Source organism: Vicia villosa, linkage group LG5, assembly GCF_029867415.1.
Source record: "Vicia villosa cultivar HV-30 ecotype Madison, WI linkage group LG5, Vvil1.0, whole genome shotgun sequence".
In the NCBI taxonomy this organism is placed as follows: domain Eukaryota; kingdom Viridiplantae; phylum Streptophyta; class Magnoliopsida; order Fabales; family Fabaceae; genus Vicia; species Vicia villosa.
The window spans coordinates 115,570,065-115,591,355 of NC_081184.1; the positions used below are offsets into that span (position 1 = coordinate 115,570,065).

General features: G+C 34.6%; 1 protein-coding gene across 1 annotated transcript; it reads left to right on the plus strand.

The window, feature by feature from the left end:
• The first annotated feature begins 10,053 nt into the window (after window positions 1-10,053).
• Window positions 10,054-16,477, plus strand: LOC131602106 (squalene synthase 2-like). Its single transcript, XM_058874110.1, has 14 exons — window positions 10,054-10,556; window positions 10,648-10,690; window positions 10,989-11,078; window positions 11,405-11,480; window positions 11,894-11,963; window positions 12,235-12,378; window positions 12,466-12,570; window positions 12,805-12,951; window positions 14,451-14,526; window positions 15,161-15,249; window positions 15,721-15,812; window positions 15,893-15,938; window positions 16,022-16,091; window positions 16,219-16,477. The coding sequence occupies exons 1-13, from the start codon at window positions 10,362-10,364 to the stop codon at window positions 16,088-16,090; spliced, it is 1,242 nt and encodes a 413-aa protein (XP_058730093.1). The 5' UTR covers window positions 10,054-10,361; the 3' UTR covers window position 16,091; window positions 16,219-16,477.
• Window positions 16,478-21,291: the final 4,814 nt, after the last annotated feature.

Below are 21,291 nucleotides of genomic sequence, written 5' to 3' on the forward strand. Positions count from 1 at the left end.
CCATAAACTATATATGGTCTTGTCATAGTCAAATATCTCAAACTTCCAATCAAGCTTTTATATTGGGTTGAGTCTACCCTCTTACCCCCATTTTTTCTTGTTAACTTCAACTTTTCTTCAACAGGTGTGCATACTAGCTTTGAATGCTCCATCTTGAACTTTTTCAAAATATCACTTGCATACTTCTTTTGAGAAATAAAAATTCCATCATTTTGTTGAATGACTTTAATGCCAAAAAAGTAGGACATTAAGCCCAGATCTGTCATTTCAAAATGTCTAATCACAACCTCCTTGAATTTTGCAATCATCTCTAAATTATTTCCAATGAAAATCAAATCATCAACATATAGGTACACACTAAGAACTTCTCCAAGATCAATGTATTTGATATATAATGTGTGCTCATAAGGATTATTCTGAAAACCATTCTCCACAAAATAAAAATCAATCTTCTTATACTAAGCTCTTGGCACCTGCTTCAAACCATATAATATTTTCTTCAATCTATAGACTTTATCTTCCTTTCCTTTGACTTCATATCCTGCAAGCTTCTCAACATACACTTCTTCTTCTAGATTACCATTAAGAAATGCACACTTAACACCCATTTGATGTATTTTTCCAACTATTTTGAGCTGAGATCGAAATAAACATTCTAATTGTATCCAACCTTGCAACATGAGCAAATACTTCAAAGTAATCAATACCTAGTTTTTGCTTGTATCCTTTTGCCACCAGCCTTGCTTTAAAGCAATCAATCTCACCACTAGATTTGTACTTTGTCTTGTGCACCCACTTCAGTCCTATAGCTTTCTTATCCGCTGGTAACTTTGTCATCTCCCATGTATTATTCTTCTCAATTGCATTGATTTCTTCATACATGGCTTTTCCTCAATTGTTATCATCTGCTTCTTCTTCAAAAGTAAATAGCTCACAATCTATAAATAAAACAAAGTTGACAATCTCTTCATCAGATGGGTCATTATCGTTACCCAAAACACAATCTTGTAATCTGGATGGCAATATACGCGACCTTTGTTGTCTGTTGAATGTTTCTGGCTCATCAGATGTTGTTTGTTGTCTGTTAGATGTTTTTGTCTCATCATGTGTTTGATCATATTCAGTCTCCTCTTCGCAATCATTTGAAGTCTCTATTGGATCCTTTTGTAACTTTGAGGACCAATCCCATGTTCCTCCTTCATCAAAAGTCACATTTTGACTGATAATCACCTTCTGTTTCTCTAGATTGTAGAGCTTATAAGCCTTTGAGTTTGAACTATAGCCAACAAAGACACATCTCTCTCCTTTGTCATATAACTTCTTTCTCAGTTGATCTGGTACATGAGCATATGCAATACATCCAAAAACTCTAAGGTGACGGATTGAAGGCCTTCTTTCTTTTCTAGTTATGTTAGGCAATGAAAGCGATAAAGTGCGGAAAGTAAATAACAAGGAGCTGTATCCTGGTTCCCCTTACAATCTGAGATTACTCCAGTCCCCTTACCACATGTAAGAGATTTTATTATCATTAGATCTTTAGACAAGACACACCTAGTCTTTCTATACAAGACTCTAACACAATCAACAAGAACAATCCTATTGTGATTCAACCAAGTTGAAATAAGAACAATCCTCTCCCATTTAACTCTCTTTCTTCCAACAATCTTGGACAACAAGGTAACTATACCATGCAAGCAGAAAAAGAAAAAAAATCCTTTTTTTTCCACTCTCTTGTTTCCATAAATTCTAGACAACAAGGTACACACATAATTCTGAATAATATTTATAAGAAGAAAGTTTGTATAATGGACAAGACTTAATCAAATGACCAAAGTCTTCTTCTCTTTCAAATATGAAATATCAATAACATAAACTCTCTAAGTGCTCAATGATATAAAAAATTTCTCAAAAAACATCTTAGTATGTAATTTTGTAATGAAAATTAGTAGAGAGTTTTGTAGAATTCTGATTGAAAGAGTTGATTGAAAAATTAATATTTTTTTGCCTTAAATACATCCTAAGAAACCTCTATGAATTAATGCAAAAGTGTGAGACATTTTCATGAAGGTTTGCAATAGAATAACAATGGTTCATGAAAAAGACATAATTTTGAATTATGTACAGGACTTGTTAAGTCGGTTAAATGGATACTTGACTTAACAAGTGCATAACGTTTTTCAAAATTCAAAATTAAAATACTGCTTCAGACCGATGTAAATTGTGGCGGTTTTTAGTGTTGTTACGAGCGGTTAAACTGCCACAATTTACCAAAAATAGAATGTTTGAAAAATTGAAAAGATTGAAAATTTGTCTAAGTATTTGAATCAACCTTATGCAACATCTATTGATTTATCCAAGTCAATAGATTATAAGGTTAAATATGTTTTTGGTCCTTATAAAATACCAAATTTTGTTTTTGGTCCCTATAAAAATAATTTGCATGTTTTGGTTCCTACAAAATTACTATGCACGTAGTTTTAGTCTCTACTGTTAAACCAATTTGTATTTTTGAATGATTATTTTGCAGACATGTTTAAAACGTTTTAAAAAATTTCTTGAAAAAAAAACTCAAAATTTGATTTTTAAGTCGAGATTTTTATTACTTTTATCACCATCTTTTGAAATTTAAAAAATTCATATTTAATTTTTCTCATTTTAAAAAAAAATTAAGTTTTGTAAATAAATATCTTATAGTATTCTAAACATGTATGAAAAAATTAATCAAAATTTTAAAAATTATAGGTAATTAAACAGTTTTTAAATTTTTAGAAAATAGCAAGGACTAAAGCTGCATGCATAAAAAAATTTTAGGGACTAAAATATGTCATTTTTTTAATAGAGACTAAAAATAAAATTTGAGATATTTATAAGGGCCAAAAACATATTTAACCCTAGATTATATTTGAAAGTGGTTTAACATGGTTCAAACATGAAAAATATAATTTCCAATGCATGATAAAAAATATTTTGAGCACTAAGAAATGTATATGATATGGAATTCAACCTAAGATAATGAACAAAATCTTGTGAATCAAGTCAAATCTTCATAGATCTTTTCCTCCTTTTTGATAAGGCAGTGTTGAGTTTGTCTTCATCAAAACATGTTAGAAGCTTATCTTCACATTCTTCCATTCCAAGCTCCTCCGGGAGTCTCTTCTTAGACACTCTTTGTAGGACACCTATTTAAAATATAAACTGCGGTATAAAGAAATTTTGCCGAAAATTCCTTGGGCATTTATTCGGCCTTCAACATGCATCTCATCATATCTGTGATTGTTCTATTCTTTCTTTCAGCAACTCCATTCTGCCGAGGTGTGTATCTTGTTGTTAATCGATGCTCAATTTCATGTTGTTTAAAGAAACTTTTACCAGCGAGGTATTCTTGGCATTTGTGTGTTCTCAATGCTTTGATTCTACAACCACTTTGTTTTTCTACAAATGCCTTGAATGTCTTAAAGCATCACAAGCTTCTGATTTTTGTTTCAAGAAATACACCCAAGTCTTTATACTGAAATCATGTATAAAACTAATACAATACTTACAACCATCGGGTGTTGTATTTCAACTAGACACAAGTCTGAATGAATTATCTCTAGTATATTCTTCGCTCGCCAAGACATTCTAGTTGGAAATGAATCTCTATGTCTCTTTTCAATCTGACAAGTCTCACATACTCCATTTGGAATATTTACAATAGGCAATCCAAAAACCTATTCTTTTCTCAAGCAATCATCATTTGGAATGATAGAACTCAAGCAAGGAAATTTTTCTTGTTGAATTTTCAAAGGAACTAGGCGGTTCATTGTCATTCTTACCTTTGTGATAAATCTGTCATTTCTGTCAATCAACGTGCAGAAACCATTATGAATATGCATGTTGTAACCTTTCTTTGACAATTGTCCCATACTCAATAGTCTGTGATGAAGACCACAAGCATAGAAAACATCACCAATAAAGTTTTGTGATCCATCTCTCAACCTAATAAAAATTTGACCTTTCCCCCAAATTGGAATATTAGAATTGTTTCCAAACTTCATGGTAGATTTTACCATTTCATTTAAAGAATAAAATATTTCCTTTTTCCCACACATATGATTACTACACCCAGTATTCAGATACTAAATATCCTATTCTTCATAAAATGTATTACTGGCCAAAAATAAATTTTTGTGGATTTTCAAAGTTCTCACCGGTATTTTGATACGAACTTTCTGCCACATTTGTCTGATGTTTGTATCTGCAATCAGCTGCTTTGTGTCCAAACTTTCCATAATGATAACAACTATAATTTATCCTTTCTTGATTGTAGTTGCCTCTTCCTCGACCACGATTGTTAAATCTGAAATTGTTTCCTCGACCATGATTGTTGAATCCAAAATTATTTCCACCTCTTCCTTCATTGGATGGATTGAAATTATTGCCTCTTCATTGGTTGAATTTGCCACGTCCTCTTCCTCCATAATTTCCTCACCTCTACAATTTCCTCTTCCTCTGTTGTTGTAATTATTTTGACCTCTTTCTTCTACAGTATGATTTGATTCAGAAGTGTGGTTTAAATTTACTTGACTCTCGAGAGCTTCTTCTTTTACTACTTTCTCGGTCTTTTCTAATATTATGTGACATGAATTTTAATGCTTCCCTACAACTCTGCTACAAATAAAGTATCTGTGTCGTGGGACTCAATTGTTGTAGTCACCACATGGTCAAACTTCATCGGCATCGTACGTAGAATTTGTTATACCACTTTGCTATTAGGAATGTCTTCTCCATATACTTTTATCTTGTTGATGTAAAATAAATATTGTATTTTTATTTAACTTGCTGGCTATCCCAACCAATTTTTTCAGCGATTCGAACGAGACGAGCTAATTAGTAAAATAGAGTTGAAAACTTCAATCCACTCGGCCTAAAATAACAAGTTAAATGGGTTAGCTCGGCGGACTCAACCTATTTTGCCCCTACTTTCATTCTTACAAAAAATAAAGTGTTATTTGTAAATTGCAAAGGAGACAACCTAGAGTTTGAATCACAACCCACCTGAAAATTTGTGAACATTCATGAATTAATTGAACATGAACATAGATAAAGTTTTCCAAAAATTAAGTGAGATGGTAGTTGAAAGAGCGACTCGTCTATAAATAAGAAATAACACATGGGGAAGAAGATGTCACCATCAATGCTAGAATTGCCTCCTGATGCTGATAATTTTTCTTGGGTGGGTGATGAAGTTATGGGAATCCGATCCTTTTATACATGCGATGATAGACTAAAGTTTTCTTATCGGAATGTGGAACTGCCATCAGACTAACATATGACGCTCCCCAAAAATCACACAAATATTTGTATATACTTTTAGATTTGTAAGATACCTTTGTACGAATGTTTGTTCTCTAGAATAGGGGGTCACTCTCCCCCTCAATAGTTCCAAAGTTGAAGTTCTTAATTACATGAGAATCACCCCCTTCCTAGTTGCGCCATATCATTTGGGCTTTTGTGATAATTTTCCAACACTAGTCTAAGTACAAGAATATCATGCCCATGGATGTCTTGTTTTCTTCACTTGTTCCGTGTATTGAGGAGGTATGTTGATCCTAACCATATTCAAGATTTAATCTCCTTGAAATAAGGTCAATTTTTTTTGGCGAATACATGGATAACTTCAAGAGATTCAAGGTTAAGTACTATTTCATGCCCCTTTAACTGTACTATCCATGAACGTCTTTGCGAGATTCTAGTAGGGGCCTTTTATAAAGGAGATATGGAATTCCCCGTGGAAAAGCGAGGGGATAGTCCTGAAGATACTATTTCTAACAACAACTCTTTCATTTGCCTAGACGATAACTACATCTAGGATCCTCTACAGGGCCTTGTGACAAATATGGACTCCAACAAGGTCTACACATACGCTAATCACCTTGTCATTGACATTGTTATATTTCATCTTTAAATGAACAATGGATGAAACTACATCCAAAGTCGTTGTGAAGGGTTTCCCCAGAATGCAATTGTAGATTATTTTGCATAACACTGTTAGGATTTGGACGTCTGTCGTCCTAGCATTGTTTATTTCTTCAAAGGTAACCAAAATGTAAACAAATCCCCAAGGATAGGTTTACCCCTCCATTGAAACCTAGCAAATTTGTTCCCATGTAAGGTGACAAAGCTTCTCTTCTCAAGCCTAGCTTGGTGATCATTCGGCATACATAATATCACATGAATTCTCTTTGTTAGTGAGAATTCATGAAACATAAAAATTTACCATGGTCACTATTATTACTAATGGAAATATATTGTTTGGGATACCTCCAACCTTCTTGTTGTCTCTAAAGCCTACAATGAAATTTTCATGAATCTTGCATGAATAGAACTTCCGATTTCGATTAATGAACAACAACTAAGCTATTTTCCTCTCAAGGTTTCTCTGGGATGACATATTTGGTGGTGGGAACCCTCATGTGATAGATGAAATAAAGTGCCAATCGTCTGAGATAGAGGTTCTAAAAGGTTATTTTCCTCTCTCATGATTTTATTCATCACTACTATCTCTTTCGTTATCGAGCTTTTCCACTGCTTCTATTATCTTCCTAGGAAAGGTAGCCCCCTAGAGAAAGGAACACTTAATGCGCGAAGATTCTCTTCAATGAGTACTCCCTCCGTTTTTTATTATAAGTCGTTTTGGACTTTTCACACATATTAAGAAAAATAATAACTCTTGTGTGAAAATGAGAAATTATGAAGGTTTTTACAAAATTTTCCATCATTAATGACATGTGGAAGATAAAACTACATAATTGAAAGGAGAGAGAATAATAAAAATATTTAAGGATATAATAGGAAAAATATCATTAATTATTCATTGGAATTGTAAAGCGACTTATATTAAAATACAATTTTTTTTTTCAAAACGACTTATAATAAAAAACGGAGGGAGTATCTTTTTGCGGAAAATATTTGTGCCTCTTATTGTCTCATCTCTAGGTTTCTTCCTTGGTATATCTACCAAGTCTTCATTTCTTGATAAGGTCTTCAATGACATCCTTTAGATGAATGCACTTGTCAGTGTCATCTCCATAATACTTATGAAACTTGCAATACATTTTTCCAGCACATGTTGACTCCTTCACGACTTGTAGGTATTTCACCCTGAATTATTTGAATTTAATGTTAGCACAATTTTGCAGAAATATTTCACTAGATGTGTTAAATGAGGCGTACTTTGAAAACCAGGACCAGGGTCCCTTGTTCCTTTCCATATCCGTGTCTTCACATTATTTATTTTCAAATGGGCTCCCGAATGTCTTGATCCTCTCCATGTCTTAAGCTGTTAATTTCTCTTCCTAGTTGATTTATGGTTGAGCTCGTCCAAGTAGTTCACAATACTCAATGGTTCTTCTAATCCCAACTTCTCTCTAAACATCTAGTCTATAACCTCAAGCCTTTCTTAAAGATCCAACCTTTTAAATCATTACACACAATTTTGGATCATGTAGGAATTGAATGAGTTTTGTGACTTGGTGGTTATAAAATCATGGAGGAAGTTTGAGGACATTCATTAACGATAGAGAGAACCGGTTGAGGGTTATCTTGAAGAATATCAACAATTAATTAAAGATAACGAGTTGTGTTGTGAGTACGATATAGCTTCAAATAGGCATCAAAGACGATAACTGGAAAAATAATCATGAGACGGTTGTCAAAATTGTTAACAAGAAAGGTTTGTGATTGCACAAGTGAAAAACTTGAATGAACATTTGTGAGAATAATAAAATGTTCCTACGGACGGTGCCACTAAAGTAGATGAGAGATTGATGACGACTATCATAGGAAGGCTTCCAATGTAGTTGTTATGGTTATTTAGTGATCATATTGGGGTACCTGATAAAAGCTTAATATTCAAACGATTAGGTCAGTATTTGAGAAAGGCGGAACTATTGCAAGTGTGAGTGAAAAAAATACATGAGTGTGACTCTAGGTCACACTTTATAGTGGAGACTATTACAATTATCCTCGATTTATCCTCGCGTGGTGTGCGAACGATCGTTGGATGTAGATCAACATTTTAGACGAAAAGGAGGCATTTTAGACGAAAAGGAGATGATTTTTTTGTGCGACATCCCAAGAATGAAGATCACCTTGTCGGAGAGTACTTGACACACTCACTAGATTAAGCCCATAAAATGTGTCGGTTTTAATGGATCTTTAATCACCAGAAACATTTACTAATATCAATCTTCAAAGTCTCATCATCTCTCTTACCCCTAAGCTTGCATTCTATCAATCTGGATAATAATATATAAATGCCTATGCAATTTATCCCGTCTCTCATTAATAGTACTAATTTATCATTGAACATGCCAAATTAAAACTACACATTAGGGGTGTTCGTGGTTCATAAACTGCACTGAACTGAACCAAATAAATGGTTCAGTTCAATTTTTGAAAACCATTTTAATAAAAAACCAATTAACTAGTAAAACAGTTTCAATTCAGTTTTAAATTGGTTCAAAACCAGTTTGTATTTATAAACTGGTTTATAATCAGTTTTTAGTTATAAACTAGTTTAAAACCAATTTGTAGTTAAAAACTAGTTTTTTTTTTCGATTGAAGATTTATTTTACAAATTGTTTCAAAATTGTTATACATATATATATATATATATATATATATATATATATATATATATATATATATATATATATATATATATATATATATATATATATATATATATAATAATGATTTATAAGTTTGTTGTACTTACCAGTTACTAAATCGATTATTAGAATCATATGTAAAAATAATTACTACAGTATATAAATTATGAGAAAAAGGGATATACACTGACAGTGTAAAATATTTTTACACTGTCAACCAATCACAACCATGTATCTAAGTAAAACATAATTTTAATTAAAAAAAATTAATATCTAAGTAAAACATAATTTTAATTAAAAAAAATTAATATGACATGTAAGGATTTTGATTGGATGTATGTGTAAAATTTGTTTACACTGTCAGTGCACTACCTTTAAACTCTTAAATTATATGTAGAAATAATTACTACTGCATTTAATACTTTATTTTTATTTTATTTACCACCTGAAATATTACTACTGCATTTAATATTTTATTAAAATATTATATTTTTTTACCACCTAAAATTTGTTTGTTAATTATAACATGCAAACCGAACTTCAATTACATTTTTCAATGATCGCAGTTCCTGAAGTGGATTGTTTTCCGGTTTTGTTTTTCCAGTTTTGCAAGCAACACACACGTAGGATATGTGGCAATAGTTTATGACTTTATGTGTTGATAAATAAATGTGTTGATAAATACTTTTGCAAGCAACACACACAGGTTTTCTTTTTAACTTCTCTAGATGGTGATACTAGATTTTCTATATGAATATTCAATGCATTTTTTTAATTATTGGGTCTAATTATCATTAATTTATCTAAATAATTAATTATAATTGTACAATTTTAAATGTAATATAAATTAATTATTTATATATATTTTTATCACATTTTTCATATTTTACCATATTGGTGTACAAGTAATTGAAATATGGTAGCACTATTTTTAAACTTAATTTTGAAAAAATAAATAAATCAAATTTTTTAATTAAAAAGTGTTTTTTTATGTTTTAAAAACAATTAGTAAAACGGTTTAAACTGGTTTTTAACTTAAATTTGGTTAACTGAATTGTTTAAAATATATGGTTCAGTTTATGAACCATTTAAGTGGTTCAAATTTTTTGTGGTTCAATGCAATTCAAATTAGGAATATGGTTCAATTAACCATATTTTTGCACAACCATACTACACATATTGATATATCAACATTTTAAATGAATTTTTAAAATAAATATAAAATATCAGAGGTGCTTATAATAATCGAGAGATGGAGTATACAACATAATAACATATAAATGATATAATAGGCATATCTCTAAAATCATTTAAAAGGTAGGCATATCTAGCTGTCAAGAAAGATTATTATAATAGTATTTGAAAAACAACACAAACTACACTTATAAATCTCCACAAAAAAAAACTTCTAATATCCAACCCGAGTGCATTTCTTAGTTAACCACGAGAGCCAAACGAAACTACAAATCTCGAACGGTACGAACGAAACTCAACGAGAAATAGTAGTTGGTATCAATATTTTCCTACCTCAAAAAAAAAAAAAAATTCCAATTTCCAAAATTATCACAATCACAATCACCGGCCTATTGCTATTAACAAAGATCCAATACATAGTGACAAAAATTCAAATGCTCGCAATTTCTCGCCATTGATATTTCAATTCCTGAAGAAAGAAAGGTAAATTGTTTTTTCTAGAAACAGAACGAGATGGGAATTTTGGGAGTGATTCTGAAGAATCCAGATGATTTGTATCCGTTGTTGAAGCTCAAAATCGCGGCGAGGAACGCCGAGAAGCAGATCCCGCCGGAACCGCATTGGGGATTCTGTTACTCTATGCTTCATAAAGTTTCTAGAAGCTTCGGTCTCGTTATTCAGCAGCTTCGTCCCGAGCTTCGCGATGCCGTTAGTTTCGTTCAATTCTCAATCGTTCCGTTTTTTTTTTTTTGCTTTTTTTTTTTTTTGTTTATCTGAAGTTGCTTATGGCTTTTTGCAGGTTTGCATATTCTATTTGGTTCTTCGTGCTCTTGATACCGTTGGTTTGTTCTCGAATATCCTAAACACCGCTTTTCGATTGATTATTAAGTATCAAAATCATTTATTATCTTATTTATATATGGAAAATTCTGGTTGTTAAATACTAGTCTGATTGATTTATCTCAGACAAAATTAGTTTGGAAACTAAGTGTAAACCTGTTATGCGTTCGCTATCTATATTGCGGTTATCGCGTTTCGAATATGAATTTTATATATTTGAATCTCAAACTGTTCTGATTGAAAGACTGTTTCATTCTTCAGAAACTGCGAGGATCTAATACTTTTGAATTGTTTTGGCAGAGGATGATACTAGTGTAGAGACAGATGTCAAGGTTCCGATACTAATAGCTTTTCATCGCCACATCTACGATCATGATTGGCACTTTGGATGTGAGTATGCATATTCTTTTTGCTCCTTTCTATTTAAAAATCTTGATCCCATTCCGAGTAAGATAAGATCCGATAAAATTTTAAAAATTCCTTTACAATTTGTTGCATGTATCTTTTGATTGACTTTGTAAAATTCAATTTAGTCACATCTAAATTGTTTTCTAGTAATTAGATTGGATTTTAAAACGTGCTTTACTTCCCATAGCAGTTGCTTTTAAGGATTTTGGGGACAGTCTTCGTCAATTTTCTGGAAAATAGTTTTAAGGTTAACATGCCTCAAACTTTATTGATGCTAATCACCATGCTAATTGTTTTTATGTAACAAGGCGGTACGAAGGAGTACAAAGTTCTAATGGACCAGTTTCATCATGTTTCAACGGCTTTTCTGGAACTTGGAAAGAAGTTAGTTCTTTTATCTTTGCACATCTGTCTTGAACACACTTTGATATTCCGTGATACATCTGTCTTAGTTTTAAACTATCAATTGCTTCCATGTTATATCATATAGCTTTCTATATTATATCTATTTTCATCTGATGCTAGTGAGCTGTCAATTCCTATTCCACTGGGTCCTTGATAGGATTTCATGTAAAATAAACCGAAGACTCAAAAGTTCTGTTCTCTGATTTGTCTGGGTTTTTATGTTTTTCAAATTAAAGGTATTTAACAGCTGATCTGGTCTGGGTCTTTGAGATGTGCTATGTGAATTATGCATTCACTCCTTTTTGTAGCTTTTCTTAGGTGTATGTGATTAGAAGAGTTTTGGTTTTGCAGTCTATGATGTAAAATTAAATGTTGGCCAATCAATTTTGCAGCTACCAGGATGCAATTGAAGACATTACCAAAAGAATGGGTGCTGGAATGGCCAAATTTATTTGCAAGGAGGTAAGTTATACACATATTCTATTCTGCATATATTTCCATTTATTAATGTTAGTTACATTTGATGTGGTTAACCTCTGCGATTGACAGACTGCTATGATGTTCATTATTCTTTTTGATCATGTGGCTTCTGGTAGTTTGATTTTTAACGATTTAAGGGGGAGGGGAATATAATGAAGAGGTCGTGACAACTGTGAACAAATAGTCATGCAGAGTAGTATTACTATAAAATGCAACACTTTTTGTAATACTTCGATGCAATACTTATTTGTAGGTAGAAACAATTGATGACTACGATGAATATTGCCACTATGTGGCAGGACTTGTTGGGCTTGGTTTATCAAAACTTTTCTACGCCTCTGGTACAGAAGATCTGGCAACAGACGACCTTTCAAATTCAATGGGTTTGTTTCTTCAGGTATCATGAAAGTAATATATAGCAAGTAGCAACACCATATGCTCACAAATATATACTTACAATCCAGTTAACCTGTTGGGATTGCAGAAAACCAACATTATTAGAGATTATCTGGAAGACATCAATGAGATACCAAAGTCACGCATGTTTTGGCCACGGCAGATCTGGAGTAAATATGTTAGCAAACTTGAGGTTTGGCTCTATAAGAATTTCTATCCAACCTAAATCATTCTTTCACCCTTTTCTCCCCCATTTCACGATTCTCAGATGAATTTGTAAAACTTGAGAGTGTGATGGTAAAACAGCTTTCTTTGCATACTGTTACGTTATACTCACATGAGTGTCTTTTTAATATTGTATGTATGATTGTCAAATGTATAATTTTCTTCTTTTGTATTTCAATTGAATGTTCTTTTTTTCATCCAGGACTTGAAATATGAGGAAAACTCCGTTAAGGCTGTGCAGTGCTTAAACGACATGGTCACTAATGCTTTGTTGCATGCTGAAGATAGCTTAAAATACATGGCTGCATTACGAGACCCCTCTATATTTCGCTTTTGTGCTATTCCTCAGGTGTTGTTCTTTTACTTAATTATTACTTATTACTTAAGTGTTATGTAGAATGTACATCATTTGTCAACAGTTTGAAGTATTATTGATTTGCATCTCATGTTATGTTTTAGAAGAGCTCAACCAATAGCGGTTTCCTACTCAAGTTCAAACAGAATATGAAAATATATTATATTATTCTATCTTAAGTTCAGTGCTGCCTAAGAGATCCGTGATAGTAATACTATCATGCAAATCTTTGCTTACCTCGAGTGTTTTACCAAAAATTCAGAAAAGAGAACTTGAGCATGAAGATGGACGCATCAAGGAGATACCTAGTTAGGTGGAACTGAATATTGCAAATGGAGTGGCCAAAATCATGGGAGAGTGGGTTAAAGCTTGAGATGAGGAGGTTCAGAGACTGAATATATTAAGAAAGAGGGAGAAGAAAAAAGAAAAAGATAAAAATGGAGAAAAGGGGGAGGGGTGGAGATGGGGGAAGAAGAAAGGAGAAAATAAGACTGGAGAAGAAGAGAAAGGAAGGTGGTAGAAGAGGTGAAGAAAAAGGGAAAAATGTCCTTGTGGGTCTCCAAAAGAAGTCCCTCTAATGCCCCCTTCATTTTCAAAAGAAATTCATTTTGCTGCAAGTGAGTCTAGCACCATGGCACTGGCTTGAAAATCAAAACTTGGAATCTGAGTGCCGGATTGCTGAGGTTTGAGCGAACACTAGCATGGAAGAAATGGATTATTAAAAAAAAGTCATTTTGCTGCAAGTGAGTCTAGCACTATGACACTGGATTGAATATCAAAAATTAGAATTTGAGTGCTGGAGTGCTGAGGTTTGAGCGAACACTAGCATGGCAAAAAAGGATTATCAATTGTTCACATTGCGCACTGGTGCTGAAATATCAGCACTTCAGGGCAGGCATGCTAGAGAAGAACATACACTATTTCTAATGGTGATTAAATTCTTGGGTTTAATTTTGAATCTTAAAATGGTTCCAATGCATGATATTTTGAATTGAATCACATTTTAAACACATGTTTTTTGTGCATGTTTAAGTTATAAATCATTTATCTAAAAGCTAAATACCGCACAAATTAAACTACGTTAACACTCAAATTAATCATAAATCACTACTAAATGGAAATTAATTGATATAACTAAATTAAGCATACATATTTCTGTTTTAAGTTAATCAATATGACACAGAATAAGAGTAATTTTTTTTCAAGCTGCTGATGTTCCAAAAGCAGAAGTGGTGTAGCTCTCTTGGTATTGGCCTCACATTTCAGTTAAATCAAGTAATAGTACTTTGGTTGAGGAATTTCTAGGTTTAATAGGATTTTTGCGTGAATCTTATTTTTCCTTCATACATTTTGAGAGTTCTTTTTTTCTTTCTTTTCTATATTATTTCCTCTTGATATGTATTTAATCTCTAATGATTATGTATCTATAATGTCTATTTTCATACTTTTTCTAGTAACTTTAATGCTTATTTGATGTATGTATGTTGTAACAGATAATGGCAATTGGAACACTTGCAATATGCTACAACAACATTGGTGTCTTCAGAGGTGTAGTTAAAATGAGGCGAGGTAAGAACAAATATTTTGATATGGTTTTCTTGTAATTTATTTTAGTTGCATGCTAAACATGGTTTTTGATAGAACATTATGGCGTAGTTTGATCTATGTAGCCGACTCCACTTTGTGGGAAAAGACTTGGTTGTTTTTGCTGCTTTTAAACATTAGGCTAAAATTGAATTAAGACTGGGAAAACTGTATGTACTCATGGATAGTAAGTTATTGTAATTTGCATTCCATGTTACTTTATACTAGTGGACCTGCTCAATGTCATTAAACATATTTTCTTGTGTTTTCTAATTGGATCTAGGGTGTTCAAATATTAAAATCTAAATACTTCGCAACTACATGTCTTGTAGCATCTATCCGTATGGATGTTGGTTAAGTGCTGGAAGACAACGGACTGAAATTTTATAGCGAACATTCGTAGTTTTTAAATGGAATAATAATACTTGATCTATATTCAATATTTTAGGCATTTGTATAGTTTCCTTTCCTCATTTCATTTGAATTTTTTTTATCTGGGAACTATAATGGACTGATGTGTTGCTATTGGTATTCTTTGCCCATTGTCACAATTTGTTTCTTTAAAGAAAGAGGAAGTTGAACTAGCTGTTATCTTTTTTTTTTTGGTTACGATTTTTAGGTCTAACTGCCAAAGTGATTGACCGAACAAAGACTATGACTGATGTCTATGGGGCTTTCTTTGATTTTTCTTCCATGTTGGAGTCCAAGGTATGAAGCATCCCTGGTCCTAAACAAAGTATGATTAAATTTGTAACATACGAATGTGGATGATATTCATGTTTTATACCTGATAATGTTCCTATTTTATGTTTTATAATAGCAAACACATTAATCGTTAGTTGCGAATGGGTGACGAGTAGTTGATGCATATAGACCCCCTCTTGCATATGATTTGGCTTACACACGTCCACTGAAAGCTTTCCTGCCTGACTTTGATACTGATTTGTTATTTTCCCAACAAAACATTATATAACTCGTAATCGTCACCCACCCTCAATTCCATAGCTCTAAAATATATTTTGATGGTTTTTTAGAAATGGATTATTAAAATACTGCTGTTGTTACACAGCCCATTTAAGTAACATTCCACCGTGTAACTAAAGCTGTTTTTCTGTTTCAAGGATATATTTATAAAGCTGGCTTGTTCCTTCTAAATGGATTAATCATTTTCCATTGTAGGTTGACAAACATGACCCCAATGCAACAAAAACATTGAGCAGGCTGGAAGCTATACAGAAAACTTGCAGAGAATCTGGTCTCCTAACCAAAAGGCATATACAAATATCCAAATACTTCAAAAAATATCTTTTTACCATTGACAGTCTAACATGCCTTTCTTTGATTTAAGCAGGAAATCTTATGTTTTGGGGAATGAGAGCGGATATGGCCCGACTATGGTACATTTATTTTTATCCTTTTTCTTGTTTTACCTTGGTCCCTCATTTCTAAAAATATGAGCTAATTTAAAGCCTCTCTGCAGATTTTCATACTGGTCATCTTGTTTTCCATCATTTTTGCTTATCTCTCCGCCAACCATCATAGTAACTGATGTAAGTTCTGTGAGCTTTTTCGGTAAATAATTCCTTTGTTATTTTTAATGTATGGCAGAATACGTAAGAAATGAACAAAAGTTGCAAGTTATCTTTTCTGATGAATTTGTTAAAATCGCTTTTGCAGCAACTGGTTTTCTTGCCTTTTGCTTACATGGATAGCAATGGAACGCCAGTAGGATGCTCCATTCACCAAAAGTGAATTTACATGCATGGGAGTGATATTTTGATGCATGCAGTTTGAAAATTGTGTATTCTATTTGAATTGAATAGTAGAAATAGATATAGTTCCTAGTTTCCTCTGTTGGATTTAACTTTACCTCTATAGTTTGTTATTATGGGCATTGTCAGTTGATTATATATATGTTGGAGTTCCCTCCTCCCTCCCTTTCTTTTAGCTAAAAAAATCTGGATAAGATGCAATACAAAAGCTTTTCAGGAGGTCAGTCATTCTAATACTACTTTAGTTTAAACACATGAATCGTAAAGTTTTGATGAGATGCAGTGAATTGGTATTAGTACCATCACATAAAAGCTTGGAAAAGGTGAAATTAACCTCTAGACTCCTCTCCTATCTTTTTCAAACCTTGATATATATACAGAGATGACTAGAAAGGAATAGACAATATACAAGTAATCAATCCGCACATAATCCATAATACCAAGACTTTGCTGATTTTTGCCGATAAAGTTACATCGATATACTTTTACGAGTGCATAAATCATATTTGAAACTACTCTTAAATAATCATCATTGACGTCTTTGTTTTTACTTTTTAATATAAGCATCTTTGAAGTTTTTTTTTTTTTTTTTTTTAAATTTTCCCAGACTTCAGAAGTGCACTTCCGAAAATATCAAATGGGGGGTGTTTTCGGAGATGCACTTCCGAAAACACCTTTTTTCATATTTTGGGGGGTTTCGGAAATGCACTTCCGAATTATGCAGAAATTGTGTTTTTTTTTTTTATGTTTTTCTTAACAGTCCTGTATTTTTAATTAAACGAAAACGCCGAACAAAATAAATGACATATCAACATAAAATACTAATATGATAAATAAAATCCAAATAATATATATACAAAACGAGTAATAGTGTGCGAAATACAATCCGGATACAAGAAAAATAAACCCGAACCCCTACTGGGTATGACTAACTCTCACTCCTTGAGACCTCCTCTGCCTCCTATATGTCGTCGCACGGCCCGCGTCACCGACGATCCTCTCCACCACGGCGACTGCCTCTGGACCGCCCTTATACATGATACCTCGATCCAACGCGTCACGCCCAAGCAGCTTTATCCGCTGGCAGATCGGCAGGAGATAAATGACATGGTCATCCTCGGCCTGCTGGTTCTCCAGGAGCTCCTCGTATGCTGGCCTAGGAGTGCCGGGAGCGTCGACTGTCATCAGAGGATGTGACATCAGATAAAACCATGTGACATACCCCTCCACATTGTGCCAGTCCTGGGTGATCTGCATGCGACGATACTCCTCCGGGACCACATGACGCTCCCAATCCGCAAATATGCCAGTGAGCTCCACTCGGGTAACTGTGTCGGGAGCAGCCTCAAAAGGTGACTTAGGTATCATTTACACAAATCCAAACTGCCGCATGCCAACCAGCCAGAATATAACTAGATGCGGTCAAAGGCGACAACAGTAGTGTAGTCACTGAATGGCCTCCAAGTGATGTCATCGTGAGTTGTGCGGTCGAGGTACCCACGATATGGTCCCACTGCATTGTTCCCCCTTTGGAGAACGTATCGGGCGGCCTTGGGCATGGCGTCCTCGTACGCCGGATCAATGGCGAAGCCGTGAATGCGGGGGAAGTAGGAGATGATCCAGCCCTGAAACACAAACACGATAATATATTAAAAATAAATACGAACCATAAATAAATGTGAAACAATTAAAATGAAACGTACCGTCAAGAGTGTGGCGGATCCGCTCAACTGCCTGGTCCTCCAGTTGGAGGCCTCATTCAGCTTCTGGTATAAGCATACCAGAATAGCTGACCCCTAGTTCCACTGGTGAACGGTAGTCAAGTCCATGAGGTAGCAGAGGTAGGTCACGTCGACGTATCTTACACTCTTGTCCACAAAGAGTGCAGTGCCTACCAAAAACATGAACCAGCATCGGAGAGCGCAGGCACGGTGATACTCCTTAAATAGGCCGTTCTCCGCATCCTCGGATTCGGCCGCCGCCACCAAGTGGTGCTTGTAATAATCGCTCAATGTGGAGAACCGGATATGAGGCCCATTTGTCGTTCGACACTCAAAATCAGCCATATCTGGCTCCATACCTAGATAGATCGTCATTCACTCGATCGCATCGACCCTGTGGATCCGGGAATGGTCCCGCAGCATCCCCCTAATCGGCAAGTGGAGAAGACACTACACATCGTGCAAGGTGATCGTCATCTCCCCAACCGGTAAGTGGAAAGAAGACGTCTCCCTGTGCCACCGCTCGACAAAGGCCCCCTGCATGTCGTGGCTGATGGTGGTATACCCCGTCATGCACAACCCACCTAGCCCTGAAGTTGTCACCGTGTCGTTAAACCACTACGCCTCAGGTTTAAAGAGACCGAAAATCTTCCGGACGTGGTTCACCATTTTTAAAGTCTGTCTCTCCTGTTACAACAAAAACAAAACAAAAAACATTGTTAATAGACCGTTAAGAAAATGGGGAATAAAAAGCTAAATAAAAAAAGATTAAAATAATAAAGTCGGACAAATTATAAAAAATACCTCTCCCTCCCAGACACGTCGAGCGACGTGCTCGTGGTACGAATTCAGCACAGACATGTCACTGGGCCCTCCCGGGTAGCCCTCCTCCTCCCCGTGCGGAGGGTCAATATCCGGTACCTCCTCCTCCGCCTCCTGGTATCTAACTGCCTCCTCCTCCCCCGCCTCCTGGTATCTAACTGCCTCCTCCTCCTCCTCCTCTCGTAACTCCTGCTGACAGGAAGAAGAGACTCGAGCCAGACGACTCCTCGATCCAGATGAGGAAGTACCCTCGTCCATCTACATGGGTACTCGGAAATGACCCCGTCTCTGCGTTGATGCCAGTTGCGCCGTCCGCTCGCGTCTAGCAGACGCTGTCTGTGTCTCTCTCCCCTGTCTGATGCGTGCTGGGTTGCCTGCCATATTCCTGAAACAATTGAAATTCATAAGCGAACAGGTTAGAAGGCGAAACAATCAAGAAAATAAAAAAAACTTTCTAGGTCAACTTCGGAAGTGCATTTCCGAAATTGGTCAGGGAGGTGTTTTCGAAAATGCACTTCCGAAAACAGCCGCGACTCCATTTTTGCAGAAAACACAAAAGCTTGCCCTAAGTGCGTCAAAACCCCAATAATCCTATCTAAACAACACCAGTGACATGTAATAACTTAAATGAACTACACTATAACACCCCTAATATCAATTTCAATCCTACATTGAAAGTTTAGAAAACTTACAGATTTAAGTGTTGTTGGAGTTGCTTTAGAAGTAGTTTAAGAGCCTTTGGAGTAGCCTTTGATGATCTTTGAATTTGCCTTTGGTGGTTATGCAATTGCTTCAGACGAATTTTTTGAGTTTTGAATGATTAAGGGTAAATGATTTTTGGAGGGGGGGGGGGGCTGTTTTGTTTAATCTGCAGAACGCGCAGTATTTAGGAAATGCACTTCCGAAATACTGTTTTCAGATATGCATTTCCGAAACAAGAAAAAATTTGAAAAAGAAAAGGTGTTTTCGGAGATGCATCTCCGAAAACACCTTTTTTTGCACTTCGGAAATGCATTTTCGAAGTATAGGAGCGTTTAAGGGTTTTCACCAGGGGTCACCAAGAAGATAGGGAGGTGGATAAAGAAATTTCCTTAAAAAAAAACTTGTGCATAATTCACAAATAGTCTACAACCTAGCTAAAGTGGTCAATGTATCTAAATTGACCCTATTTATTTTTAAAGTGGTCAATATATCTAGATTTGAGGAGTGACGACAAATCTAAAGTTCAAACTTGTGAGCCTGACCTATTTATTTTTGGCTTAGGGTGGGTACATGCTTGATTGGTTTGATTTGAGGAAAATTTTGTCCAAAGTCTAGACCAATTAAATTTAAGGAATTGCTAACCTTGTCCAATGGGTTAGAAAAACATCTTTTGAAAAATTGAAAATCTCTTAAATGCCGACAAATTGAATAGTACCATAATGTTGTTCAAATTTATTACAGAGGTATATCTCCGTGGATCTACAACAAAACTCAAAATTCAAATGTGACTCAATATTTATATTATAAAGTAGGGTTTCCACATAAGTTCTTGGACTAGCGTTGTTTTGTAATTAGAAACAATATATTTTATAGTACAAGTAGGTGGTGTGTTCTCACAAAGTTGTGTCGCAAGTGTAAAATATTTTTCAAATTGTCTCCAATAGTGGTACGTGGAAGAAAAGAACTTCCACTTGAAAAATTTATTATAAAGGTATATCTCCGTGGATCTACAACAAGACTCAAGATTCAAATGTGACTCAATATTTATATTATAAAGTAGGGTTTCCACATAAGTTCTTGGACTAACGTTGTTTTGTAATTAGAAACCATATATTTTATAGTACAAGTAGATGGTATGTTCTCACAAAGTTGTGTCGCAAGTGTAAAATGTTTTCTAAATTGTCTCCAAGAGTGGTACGTGGAAGAAAAGAACTTCCACTTGAAAAATGAGATTATTGGAATTATGTAAGAGAAAGTATGATGAAAGAAAATAGAAATAAAATATCAAAGAATCAAATAATTATGAAATAACATAACTATTATTTCGTAAAATCCCTTATATTAATTCTTAATACTGCAAAAAAACAAGTTAACATAAATGACATTTTCAAAGAAATGCCACAATCACGAAAGATTGCATTAACCCAAAACATATCATTATGTAGATAGTACTAGGGGTGGCAAAACGGGCCGTGGCCCGCGGGGCCGGCCCGCCACCCGCCAAAAAATGGCGGGTTGGGTTGAGATTTTAGGCCCGCCGCTCGCCAAAGCTCGCCCCGCAAAAACCCGCCGCCCGCCATACCCGCCCCGCCAAAGCCCGCCGCCCGCCAAAACCCGTCTCTCCTCCAAAACTCACTCTTTTTTTTAGTTAATTCTAGTAATTTTAATTCTTGATGGTTTATTTTATACATTTATTTATAAATATATGTAATATTTTTTTAAGTAAATTTGTT

Bases quoted from the DNA above. Each gene is read 5' to 3' on its own strand.
- LOC131602106 (XM_058874110.1), top strand. From the start codon at position 10,362: ATGGGAATTTTGGGAGTGATTCTGAAGAATCCAGATGATTTGTATCCG. The intron at 12,571-12,804 runs GTTTGGCTCTAT...TTTTTCATCCAG, and splicing joins AATATGTTAGCAAACTTGAG to GACTTGAAATATGAGGAAAA. The intron at 12,952-14,450 runs GTGTTGTTCTTT...ATGTTGTAACAG, and splicing joins GCTTTTGTGCTATTCCTCAG to ATAATGGCAATTGGAACACT.